Source organism: Pinus tabuliformis, chromosome 3_1 (assembly GCF_031772625.1).
Source record: "Pinus tabuliformis cultivar Carrire ecotype Pingquan chromosome 3_1, CPIR1, whole genome shotgun sequence".
NCBI classification, from domain to species: domain Eukaryota; kingdom Viridiplantae; phylum Streptophyta; class Pinopsida; order Pinales; family Pinaceae; genus Pinus; species Pinus tabuliformis.
Window position 1 is genome coordinate 984055895 of NC_142301.1, and position 12033 is coordinate 984067927.

Sequence of the window (12033 nt, forward strand, 5' to 3'; positions counted from 1 at the left end):
CACATAATAGTAAATAGCATATTCTAGGAACACTTTAAAATTCATGTGCATACATGACACTGTTCTAATCATGAAGATACACTGAGCGTAAAAACTCAAACATTCATTTACATTTACAAACACATAAGATCTTGCAACATTCACAATGTAATACGATTCATGACACTCCATAAGGAAATACACATAAGAAATGTACACTTATTTGTGTTTAATGATGACTGAAAAATGAAGGAAGGACTTCAAATCTCCACCCAATTGTAAGCCAGCCACATTGCAATCTTTCTTGCAGCGAATTACACTGAGCTAGATTAAAATTTTGGAGCTAGATCCAAAGTCTGAGGGGATGCATATTAAGGGAAATTCAAATTCGAGGCTTAATCACATAACCAGGAGAAGTAGTTCATTGTTTAATTAGTTTATCAAATTGATTGCAATAGTAAGCACCAAAGTAACTCGCAAACGAAATGCAATGACACAAAAGTTGTCTCTAATTGTATCAGCAAAGATCAAAGGGACAAAAGTGGAATTAATGTCCAGGAAATCTTGACAAGAAAATTTGTCGCATTATTTAGAGTTGGCTACTCCCACAAAATGAAGAGGCCAACAAATCATTGTCTTTATATAAGATAACGTGAATGGTAAGTGAAATAATAGCCTCGATATAGGCACGGGACAGTAGTAGCCTGCAAGTTGGCAGACTTAGGCGCATTGTGAGAGTCAATTTTGTAGTTGTTAGATAATATTGTGTTAATATGTTTTTATCTTAATTGTTAATTATCTTAAATAAGTTTTGCCTTGAGTGGCCATTGTCTTAAATATAAAGTTTTGTCTTAAAATATTTTTGTATCAAACTGTTTTTATCTTAAATATAAAGTTTTGTCTTAAAATAATTTTGTCTTCAACTGTTTTTGTATTAAATATAAAGTTTTGTCTTAAAATATTTTTGTCCCAAATTGTTTGTCTTAAATATAAAGTTTTGTCTTAAAATATTTGTCTTAAACTGTTTTTGTCTTAAATATAAACTTTTATCTTAAAATATTTTTGTCTAAAAGTGTTTTTGTCTTAAATTTTATATTTAAGACAATTCAATTGATACTAAATTTTAATGTAAAATAACTAAAATAAAAAGTGACTTTTTAAGTCTTTATTTTGTCTTAAAAAATGCCTTAAAAATTCCCTTGGTATACTAGTGTAAGGAGAAGGAAAAAATGATATTTACGTAAACAGAGGAAAAAATGATATTTACGTAAACACTTATTTTCCACTGCTCTAGTAAGTTATGGCTCTATTGATGTTTAGATAAACACTTATTTTCAATTACTCCATGAAGATATGGCTCTATTGATGTTTACATAGACACTTATTTTCAATTGCTCCACAAGGATACATTACTCCTTTTAAAAATATGTCTATATTACATGTCATATTTTTTTGAGTTGTTGAGCTGTTTCATTCTTGAATGAATCCATGCAGATTTGGAATGTAGCCACAGGAAAACTCAAGCTCGCATTAACATGGCATATTGAGCCCATTTCAGTGGATATAGCACAAGAGGATGTACATTAAATGTGTCGACATGAATATACCGTTGAAGCAAATTGATTGCCCACCATTATCGCAAATGAAACACTCTTTTATAAATTCACTCCCTTTCTTGGCAGTGACTTCCGCCACTGCTTAGCTCTGGTTCATAAAATCAATTTCAACTTTTTCATTTTAAGTCTACTTCTAATTCTCATCATTTGACAAAATAACACCTTAGAACTTTATATCAATCAACCATGGTGAACAATCAACCATATACCAAGTGCGTGTGAGTGTGGGTCGCACTTAGTAATCTGCGCCGTATTCTATTTTTATGAGAAAGTGGAGCATTAGTAGTAACATTAATGATTACACTCCAATATTACAGAGTCTTGATATTAAATTTCATATGAATTACATGATATATCTTCATGAGAAAGTGGAGCATTAGCAGTAGCATTAATGATTACACTCCAATATAAAATATCCTGAAATTAAATTTCATATGAATTATATGATATATCTTTATGAGAAAGTGGAGCATTAGCAGTAACATTAATGATTACACTCCAATATTACAAAGTCTTGATATTAAATTTCATATGAATTATATGATATATTTAAGATCCATCAGTCGGTATATATGATCCATCATCCCACGGTTTGGGCTATGGATTGTACCATTATTTCACTCAAGCTACTGTTGCAGCTACTTATTCTCCTATCAAACTTATTCATCGACTTACTTATATAATATAATATCACTGATCGATCTCTTCCAAGGAAAGCAAAAAATTAACTTTGGTTTGATGCAGGCAATATAAGGTATCGATTTTTCACCATCCATTCCAAATCCCAGTGCCTACTACCAATGTTTCGTAGCGTCCAATATGCCCACCCGAAAGAAGCTTCACCATATACTTGTAACTGTGCATCTCCGTACCTTTGATAATCCGATTGTGTCGCACTGTTCAGTTCCCACTCATCCACCCATTCCCCTACAATAAAATCACAAAGTTATGAAACAGAATTTTGTCCCTTTTGTATATGGTAAGAATGATACTAGTGCATGATTAAATTCATACTTTTTATAGAGAGAGCCACGCTAAAGCAGTTAAATGCAGGGAAATTTTATATTTACCAACAAAAATGAGAGGACCATTGACCGAGACGAGGCTCTGCAGAGTTTGAGCTCTTGTGGTTTTGATGTAGTCGATGTTCTGCTGAACCGTCATATTTTTGAAAGTGGCATCATCGAAAAGATTGTAGTAATGCACATCCACAACGGTGCGGGATAAGCCGTTGTTCATTTGAAACAACTCTTTTGGATCTGCAGAACCGATTCTGTTGCACATTATCACATAGGCCGACGACGAATACTTTCTAACGATGTCGTAACCCCGTGAATAGTAATCAGTCACATTGTTCATACTTACTGCAGGCGACCGTGGCTCATTCAATAGCTCAATGCCCAAAAGGGCGGGGTGTGTAGCATATCTGTCAATGACAGGAGCAATTTTTAAAAATTTGCTATGGACCTGACTGAATGCTAAATTTTCTACTATATCCAGAAATCTAGTTATTCTATGGAGCAGTTTTTTATGCCATGTCAAAATCTATCGAAATTAATTACTGCTATAGGAATTTGTTGTACCTCGCAGCAAGAAAATCAATGACAGATAGACTCTTGTCGATGTTCTCTTGCGACTCAGGCCATTCTATAAATCCATCTCTGGTGCCACTGTGCTCATAACCGTTTTGTGAGCCCGGAGCAGCATGGAGATCGATAATCACCTTAATGCCATGGTTCCTGCAGCATGGTTTTCACAAAGTTAGTTAACCTATAGTCCATTATCTGGACTTCTGTTTGTTTGTAGGGTCGAAAATTTTCGGAATGAAGACCAGTTTTCACTTACTGTGCCCACGAGAAAGCTTTGTCGAGACAAGCTAAGGATCCTCCAACAAATGGAGCAGGAGGCTTTGGATCACTAGCAATCCACCATCCAACTGGAATTCTGACAGCACTTATCCCGTTCTTGGACATGAAAACGAAATCATCCTCTGTGATGTAGGTGCTTCGATGTTCCTGAGAGCCAAAAAGTAAAATCATGAGAAGCCCCATTCGGTACTATTTCTCAAGAGAATAGAGTAAGATGTTTAGTAGGAATTGCCCATTACGTTCAAGACTTGTGTAGCTTTCTCGGGTCCATAACCGTTTGAGATTTGAAACTCCCCCTGCATCGTCCCTACGATGGTCATCTCGAAAGTTGCAGCATTATCGTCGTCCCAACCAGGCTCCCCTTCGAAATCGGCAGTCAGCTGATCTTTAGATTGCGCCTGCGTGTGTCGAATATTAACAAAAATATATATATGAGGTTAATGGTTGAATATGAATCTGAAATCAATGCTTATCACTTATTTTGTTTGACTCTATCAAATTTAGACCCATCCCTTGTGACCTTCCTATCTACAAGATGCTTTTGGCTCATGGTTAATCCAATTGAAAACACTCTTTTATATATATATATATATACCCATCCCTTGTGACCTTCCTATCTACAAGATGCTTTTGGCTCATGGTTAATCCAATTGAACACACTTTTATATATATATAGATATAGCCCCTTGCAAAAGTCCTTGAAGATGGCGATCCTTGAAATCTCTGATAACAAACCTGCATGTACATTCCATTGAGGACTTTGATATGCACACTATTGGCATTAGCCGGGTTTCTAATGATCTGAAATGTTTCGGAGCTGTTAGGTGTGGTGGCTACGGCCTCCACAATACCCCCTCCTCCATTATTGGCTCCTACAAACTGCTTATTGAAGACTCTAAGTTGGTAGTAGCCATCTCTCACACGCCATAACTGCAGCAGTACAAGTTAGTCTCAGAATTCATCATCAAAGAAGCGAAAAGGAGGGGCACAAATTTGTCAACAAACACATACGTTGAAAGTTTCCCATCCCGAGGGATTAGTTCTGTTTACTGCCATGATTGTCCCCCCTCCATCTTCTGCAACCACGTAGGTTCCCAGTTTCATCGATTTTAGCTGGATCTGCGTCCCATCCTGAGAAAATCAAACATTGAAACCTAAATAAGAATAAACAACTCGAGCTGCTGATTGTAGGAGCAACCGATGGAATTGCAAACTCCAATAGGAGCACAACAAAACGAATACCAGCAGATCCTTGTCAGGAATCCCATCAAAGAGTGACGGCTTGATCCATCCTTCGATAACAAGCCACCCTCCCAAATTTACAGAATGGTACTTCTGCGTGTCGTTGGTAAGTCTCCTCGCTTCTAATATCTTCCTTCCATAAGCTACAGAGATGAATAGTGGAAATAAGCTTATTCAGTTAACATGCATAACTGAAAAGCTTTACTAAAATCATAACTGAAAAGAAACCTCCAATTTTCAATAAACTTCGAATAAATTGAGATTCGAATAATGTACCGAGGGAAGACGTGAAAAACAGGAGAGTAGTAACAAATCGAAAGCATCTTTGAGACCATTTTCTGGCATGGACATCGATATAAGTTGCCATTATGAAACCTGCACATTAATATCTTAATATCATGTTGACAGTTGAAACATTTTATAGAGAGATATACGCATCTAACGGATCGCAGAATCGAATCGAGTCAGCGCACTAACTTGTTAGTGGTTGTGGGAATCTAATTCGGTAGGGTTTCTCGGGATCCGGGTCAAAGATGGTACAACTGCACTTGATTTAGAATGCAAAAGTCTCATGTATCCAGGTCAGAAAGCGCAAATAAAGCACGTTGCTGTTGGATTCATGCATAAAATACAAAGTCCTAAGGTTTGAGTCGAAGCTTTTTTGTAAAGTGTGTTTCTGGAACAGAGCGTGACATGCTTGACTCAAAGTTTCTAGAATAGGAACGTGACATACAAAGTCAGAGATTTGTGGCTCACATGTGGCTGACTTGATCTCCAATGGTGCTCATAAAACGAAAACTATTATTATAAAATTGTTACGTCATCACAACTTGTTTCAGAGCTTAAATTATAAGCCGAAGGCTCCCCTATTTCAACCTCGGGGTGGAAGAGTCGACGTTCACTTTTTTCAATAACAAAATTTGGACGGGCAAGATTAAATAGGGAGCGAATATGTTCTGAAATTGCTTCGTCTAAGAAGCATATCTACGGCTCCGCTGCGAGGGAGCATGAAGTGATTTGCAGTAAATGTTAGATGTTATTTTTTTAATTAAAATTTAGTGATCCTTGTTGTGGGGGATAACGTGGCAGCAAAGTAAATCAAAGGACATGAAATGTAATTTCAAAAGTCGAGTTCCTGCGATGTGAATAGTCTCGAGAAGAAAAAGGGCCAGAGAGGTCAGTGTTGGAGATACTATACACCTAGGACTTTCATTACTGGCACATGTGGACACTTAGTTAGAGTATGGGACTAAATGCAAGATCCTTTTTACATGATTTACTCTCTGATTTGCTCTTCCTTTCACTCTGCAACTAGCTAGTTCTCTCCGGAACTTGTTGTAGGTGTTGAGTCCTCTCATTATTCACCACTATGGGGCATTACCTTGGCATCTTCACCCAGTAATGCTATATCATGAGCATTGTAATCTATTTTCTGAATCAATCATTCTTTTTGTTCTTTCGATTCTTTTAGTGTTTTTGCTCTGCAAAGCTGTGTGTTCAACCTTTACTAGCTAGATTCATTTGTGCAGGTTTTCTAACACATTTGCATGGTATCAGAGCCCACAGGTTGCTAGATAAAAGATGCACCAGTGCTTTATTTTACAGGCATTACAGCTTGGAGATCGAAGATTGACAGAAAAATGGAGTTTCCCAAAGCATCGATCCTAACATCATACAACTATCATGAATGGAAGGACCCAATGGCTCGATACCTTCGTCAGAAAGGGTTGTACAGGATTACCATGGCTGCAAAAATGGAACCCACTTCAGCCATAGAGAAATCCAAGTACCTCAACCGCATGGATGAGGCCCACGGATCCATATGCATGTGCATCTCCCCAGAGTTGCAGTTTCATATATCTGCCTGCAATACTCCCAATGAGATTTGGAAAAAGGTTGAAGAACTCTACGGGAAACAGGATGAGATGAAAGGACATCTGCTCGAAGTGGAGCTGCTCTCATTGGATCCACTGAACTATGACAGAGTTCAAGACTTCTTCACCAAATATAATGATCTATTGCTACAACTCAAGGGTTGTGGAATTGATAAATCCAAGGAGGAGAGTCGCCAAGTTCTCTCTATTATGTCAAAGCTCAAACCAGAATACTCTGTCTTTGTGTCTACATTTCAAAAAGTTGATGGAGTCCCTCACTTTAGAGCAAGATAAACTCATTGGCATGGGGAAAATCAAACCTCCAAAAGCACATGCACTTGCTATGCATGATGGCAGCAATAATAAAAATCACAGATCTGATTCAAATCAAAAAAATCAACATCAAAAAGACAAGGGAAAAGTGCATTCCCATCCAAAGAAAGAAGAGTACACCAAGCCCTTCAATAACTCCGCCGGCTCCAGAAATGAGAAAGGGAAGAAAGGAGACAAATGCACCTACTATCACCTAGGATTCCATCCGGAATCCTCCTGCATGAAGAAACAAATTGACCAAATGGTAGAAATCCTTCAGAAGCACAACCTTGGAGACCACATCCCTCAGGAAGCCAAAAAGAAAACTAAGGATTTGCCACATGGGAAAGATAACAATTTTGATGCTTTAGTTGCAATTAACTCTTCCCCTGATGCATGGATTATAGATTCTGGTGCATCACATCATATGGCTACTGCAAAGGAAGTCTATTCCTCTTTGGATGCATGCAAAGGACCTCCTATCCTCATGGGAGATGACTCACCTATTGAGGTCACCGGAAAAGGTAGAGTAGAACTTTTACACGGAAGCATTGAAGATGTGCTTCATGTTCCAAAACTTTCGGTAAACCTGCTTTTAGTGTACCAGATCACTCATTCTGGGACTGGAAAGAGAGTGGAATTCACTCCAGATGCAGTGAACATATATGACCTACATAGCAGCTCCAAAATTGCAACTAGTAAGGTAAACAATGGAGCTAGACTCTATGCATTTTTTGAATTTATTGAATCTGAATCCTCCTTGTTGCTTACACATGCTGATGATAGTAGTAGGATTTAGCACAAGAGGTTTGGTCACTTAAATTACAGGTATATGTAGCAGCTAAGAAAGCATGAGATGGTGGAAGACTTGCCAAATATCAGTTTCCCTAAAGACGTTTGTAAAGGGTGTGTCCTTGGCAAACATCCTAGAGAAAAGTTTGACACTAGCAAGATTCATAGAGCATCCTCTCCTCTAGATCTGATACATAGTGATCTCATGGGGCCTTTTCCTCATCGTTCCATCAACAAAGCAAGGTATGTGCTTACATTTAATAATGATTTCTCACAGTATACTTGGGTGTATCTTTTCAGAGCCAAATCCGAAGTTTTTGCACACTTTGAAGATTTCAAAGCACTAGTTGAGACACAGTGAGAGAGAAATATCAAAGCCCTCCATACAGACAGTGGGGGGTAATATGTTAACACAACACATTAGAACCTTTGCTTTGAGTCCAGAATACAGTTGCAGCACACAGTTCCATACACTCCACAGCAAAACAGAGTTGCTAAGAGAAAGAACCGATCTCTCAAAGAGATGGCTTCCTACATGTTGCATGCTAAGTCAGTAACTCATAAGCTATGGGTTGAAGCACTTAATTGTGCTAACTACATCTAGAACACATCTCCTCATAGGTTTGTCAAGGATCGAACCCTCTTTGAGGCTTGGAGCGGCACTAAACTGGAGGACACTCGCTTCCGTGTTTTCGGCTCCTGAGCATGGTCCAGGATCCCCTATGAAAAGAGAAAAGCTCTTGATCCACAGAGCATTGAGTGCATCTTTGTTGGATACCTTGATGGTGTGAAGGGATACGCTCTTGGTTTCCTCTACAGACAAGCTCATCATTGAGCGAAGTGTCAAATTTGAGGAAGGTCTCTCACATGCACCTCAATTGCCGTATGCAGACACCTTTTATCTACCTCATGTCCGAGATGATGACTCAGTACACTTAGATGCAGATACAGAGCATGTAGATGCCGAGGTAGAGCATGCAGACGTAGAGACAGAGTCTTCAGATACAAATCCAATGCATGCATATCATGATCCACATCCAAGCCCATATTAGGCTTCCACCAATGAATCAACTTCCCCTGTCATAAATCAGAGAGCAAGGAGATTAAGTGAGATATATGCACAAGACCACCCAACTACTAGAAATGGTCTTGTGGGGGATAATTCTGATTCGTGGAGGACTAGCTCAGAGTTTATTTAGTCTCCTCTTGCCCTCACTGCCATTGAAGCAACGCCATCCTGGCATTGTCATTTGGTTCAGTGTTCTGATCCGCAATATTATGCTAAAGCTGCTGGGCATCCCTCTTGGGAGTCCACCATGGAGGAGGAGTATAACTCCCTCCCAGAGAACCAGACCTGGGATCTGGTCCCCCTTCCTTCAGGAAGGAAACTTGTCCGATGCAAATGGGTCTACAGGACCAAGAGTGCTGCAAATGGGCAAATCACCAGACAGAAAGCCATGCTAGTAGCCAAAGGCTTCCAGCAAGTGCATGGCATTGATTATGACAAGACCTTTTCTCTAGTAGCAAAGATGGATTCCATATGCCTTACACTTGCCATTACGACTACCCAGGGGTGGGAAGTACATTAGATGGATGTGAAGAATGCATTTCTTCACGGAGACCTATCTAACGAGATCCACATGGAGAAATCACATGGTTTCATTCAGGATTCACCTTTGGTCTGCAGACTTAAGAAATCTCTTTATGGCCTTGAGCAGACCCCGAGAGCTTTGTATGTGAAGATGGATTCTTTTCTCTTATCACAAAACTTCGAAAGATGTAAGTTTGATCCGAATATTAACATGCTCAGGACACATGATTCTCTTCTTATCTTAGTTTTGTATGTGGATGATCTCCTCGTCACCGGAAGCTCGACTTCAGCCATTGCTGCAGTTAAGAGGGCCTTACATGATAGGTTCTTAATGACGGACATAGGTCCATTACACTTCTTTCTTGGTCTTGAGATCAGCCAGGATGCCACATGAATCAAACTCTCTCAAGCTAAGTATGCACGAGATCTCCTCGAGAGATTTCACATGTCTGACTGCAAGCCAGCATCGACTCCTTTTCTGTCTAGGGTTCGCCTTGAGGATGGAGGAGACACTCCATTAGTTGACAGTACTCTCTACCGACAGCTAGTGGGGAGCATATTGTACCTCACCCACTCCAGACTAGATCTCTCATATGCAGTAGGGGCAGTTTCCAGATACATGCAGGAGCCACATGAGCTACACTGGAATGCTGCCAAGCGCATCCTACGATATGTGCATGGCACCATCACCTTCGGGATTCACTATGCAGTAGGCACTACATTGAGTCTCCTTGGCTTCATAGATTCTGATTGGGTGGGAGACAACATTGATTGCAAGTCCACTTCCGTATATTCACTCATTCTATAGCTTGGCCCTATCTGTTGGTTGAGCAAGAAGCAGACTGCTATTGTTCTCTCTTCAGCTGAGGCCAAGTACAAAGGAGTAGTCAACATCACCATTCAGGCTCTATGGCTACAACACTTCCTCACTGAGTTGGGCATCCAGTTCCACCAGCCCATTGTCATCTGGTGTCACAACCAAAGCACTCTCAAATTTTGCAAGGATCCAGTAAAGAGACAACGGACAAAGCACATAGAGATCCATATGCACTACATCAGAGACTTAGTACATGATCAGGTCATGGATTTGCAGTTTGGTCCTTCAGCAGAACAGACTGCAGACATCTTCACCAAGACATTCACTGAGCAGCATTTTCACTCTCTGTGCGATCGTCTTGGAGTGAAGGACACAGTTGCTTAGCAACTGTCTTTTCTTCCTCTTTTCTTTTGATTACATTGTATTTTGAGGGGGGGTTTTCCCACAAGGTTTTCCCTCTTTCCTCAATTTTAGTACAAGTTTCACTGCATTTTGGGTGACCTTTGGCCTCAGTTGTGAGGGCTCATTTTCTAGTTTTCCCCATAGTGGTGTTCAGGGGGGGTGTTGGAGATACTACACACCTAGGACCTTCATTACTGGCACATGCAAACACTTAGTTAGAGCATGGGACTACATGTAAGATCATTTCTGCATGATTTTCTCCTCCTTTCACTCCGCAACTGGCTAGTTCTTCTACATGATTTACTCCCTGATTTGCTCCTCCTTTCACTCCGCAACTGGCTAGTTCTTCTACATAATTTACTCCCTGATTTGCTCCTCCTTTCACTCCACAACTGGCTAGTTCTATTTGGAACTTGTTGTAGGTGTTGAGTCCTCTCATTGATCACCACTATGTCGCATTACCTTGGGATCTTCACCCAGTGATGCTATATCATGAGCATTGTAACCTATTTTCTGCAAAGTTGTGTGTTCAACCTTTACTAGCTAGATTCATCTGTGCAGGTTTTCTATCACATTTACAACCAACCGCACCACTGTGGTTAAACTTTGAGCAACAAATTGAATGCCTCAGTGGCACCACAGATCCATTAATCACAAGAGCTGAAGCGTTTCAAGCGTTAAACATGGATCGATTAATCGTGCTGATCAAGTAAAGTGTTTCCCTCCTAGTGGGCATTTCTGCTATCGGCTCAAAGCTCGAGAGAACCAGAACTGCGTCCATATCTCAATGTGCAATCCTATCGAGCGAGACATTTATCTACAGATTCGTTGTTGATAGGGTATGTTTAACACATTTTGTTTTCAATACTTGCATCTTAACTTGGTTATATTGTGTTGGGAATTTGTGGCCCAATGTTAATAATGTATGCAACCTGGGACATATTTCTATCATGGCCGCTATGGTCTCCAACGTTTGGCCGGTTTGTATGGCTCTTTAACAGTCGACTCTGCAAAAACAAAGCCCTTCGTCCATGACAGAGAACTGAGCATCATCCTCGATGATTGGTGGCATACTATCACATACTAACAGGTTGTGGGCCTCTCATCCAATCCTTTTGTTTGGGTTGGGGAACCTCAGGTATATATATATCGTCTCTCTCGTACTCGGTTTGAAATCGTGATTGATTGAAACTCAACAAACAAACATCAATTTGTGGGTTGATATTGCAGCGTCTGTTGATAGAGGGCCAAGGAAAATACAACTGCTCAGTAGACAACAGTAAAACTTGCAACGCTACCAGCAACCAATGTTCGCCCTACATTCTACCGGTGAAACCTGGAAAGACATACCGCCTGCAGACCGCCAGCGTAGCTTCTTTATTGACCCTCAATTTCTTTAGCTCTGAGACATAATGTGGGTAAATGTTAGGCCTCTGGCCTAATGTGTCATGTTAAGGGTTTGATTCGATCACCTTATTTTGTATTGAAATTTTTACTTTCATGACTACAGGATTTTGTTTGTCGACCACAATTGAATTTG

The 12033-nt window shown here is 39.9% G+C and overlaps 1 protein-coding gene across 1 annotated transcript; it reads right to left on the reverse strand.

Moving 5' to 3' along the window:
* Nucleotides 1-2030: 2030 nt before the first annotated feature.
* On the reverse strand, nucleotides 2031-5080 carry LOC149191141 (putative glucan 1,3-beta-glucosidase A). The gene is made up of 9 exons (XM_089413511.1): nucleotides 4982-5080; nucleotides 4706-4848; nucleotides 4475-4594; nucleotides 4199-4393; nucleotides 3703-3861; nucleotides 3441-3610; nucleotides 3179-3334; nucleotides 2666-3021; nucleotides 2031-2522 (listed from the first exon to the last, which is right to left on the reverse strand). The coding sequence occupies exons 1-9, from the start codon at nucleotides 5070-5072 to the stop codon at nucleotides 2320-2322; spliced, it is 1593 nt and encodes a 530-aa protein (XP_089269637.1). The 5' UTR covers nucleotides 5073-5080; the 3' UTR covers nucleotides 2031-2319.
* Nucleotides 5081-12033: the final 6953 nt, after the last annotated feature.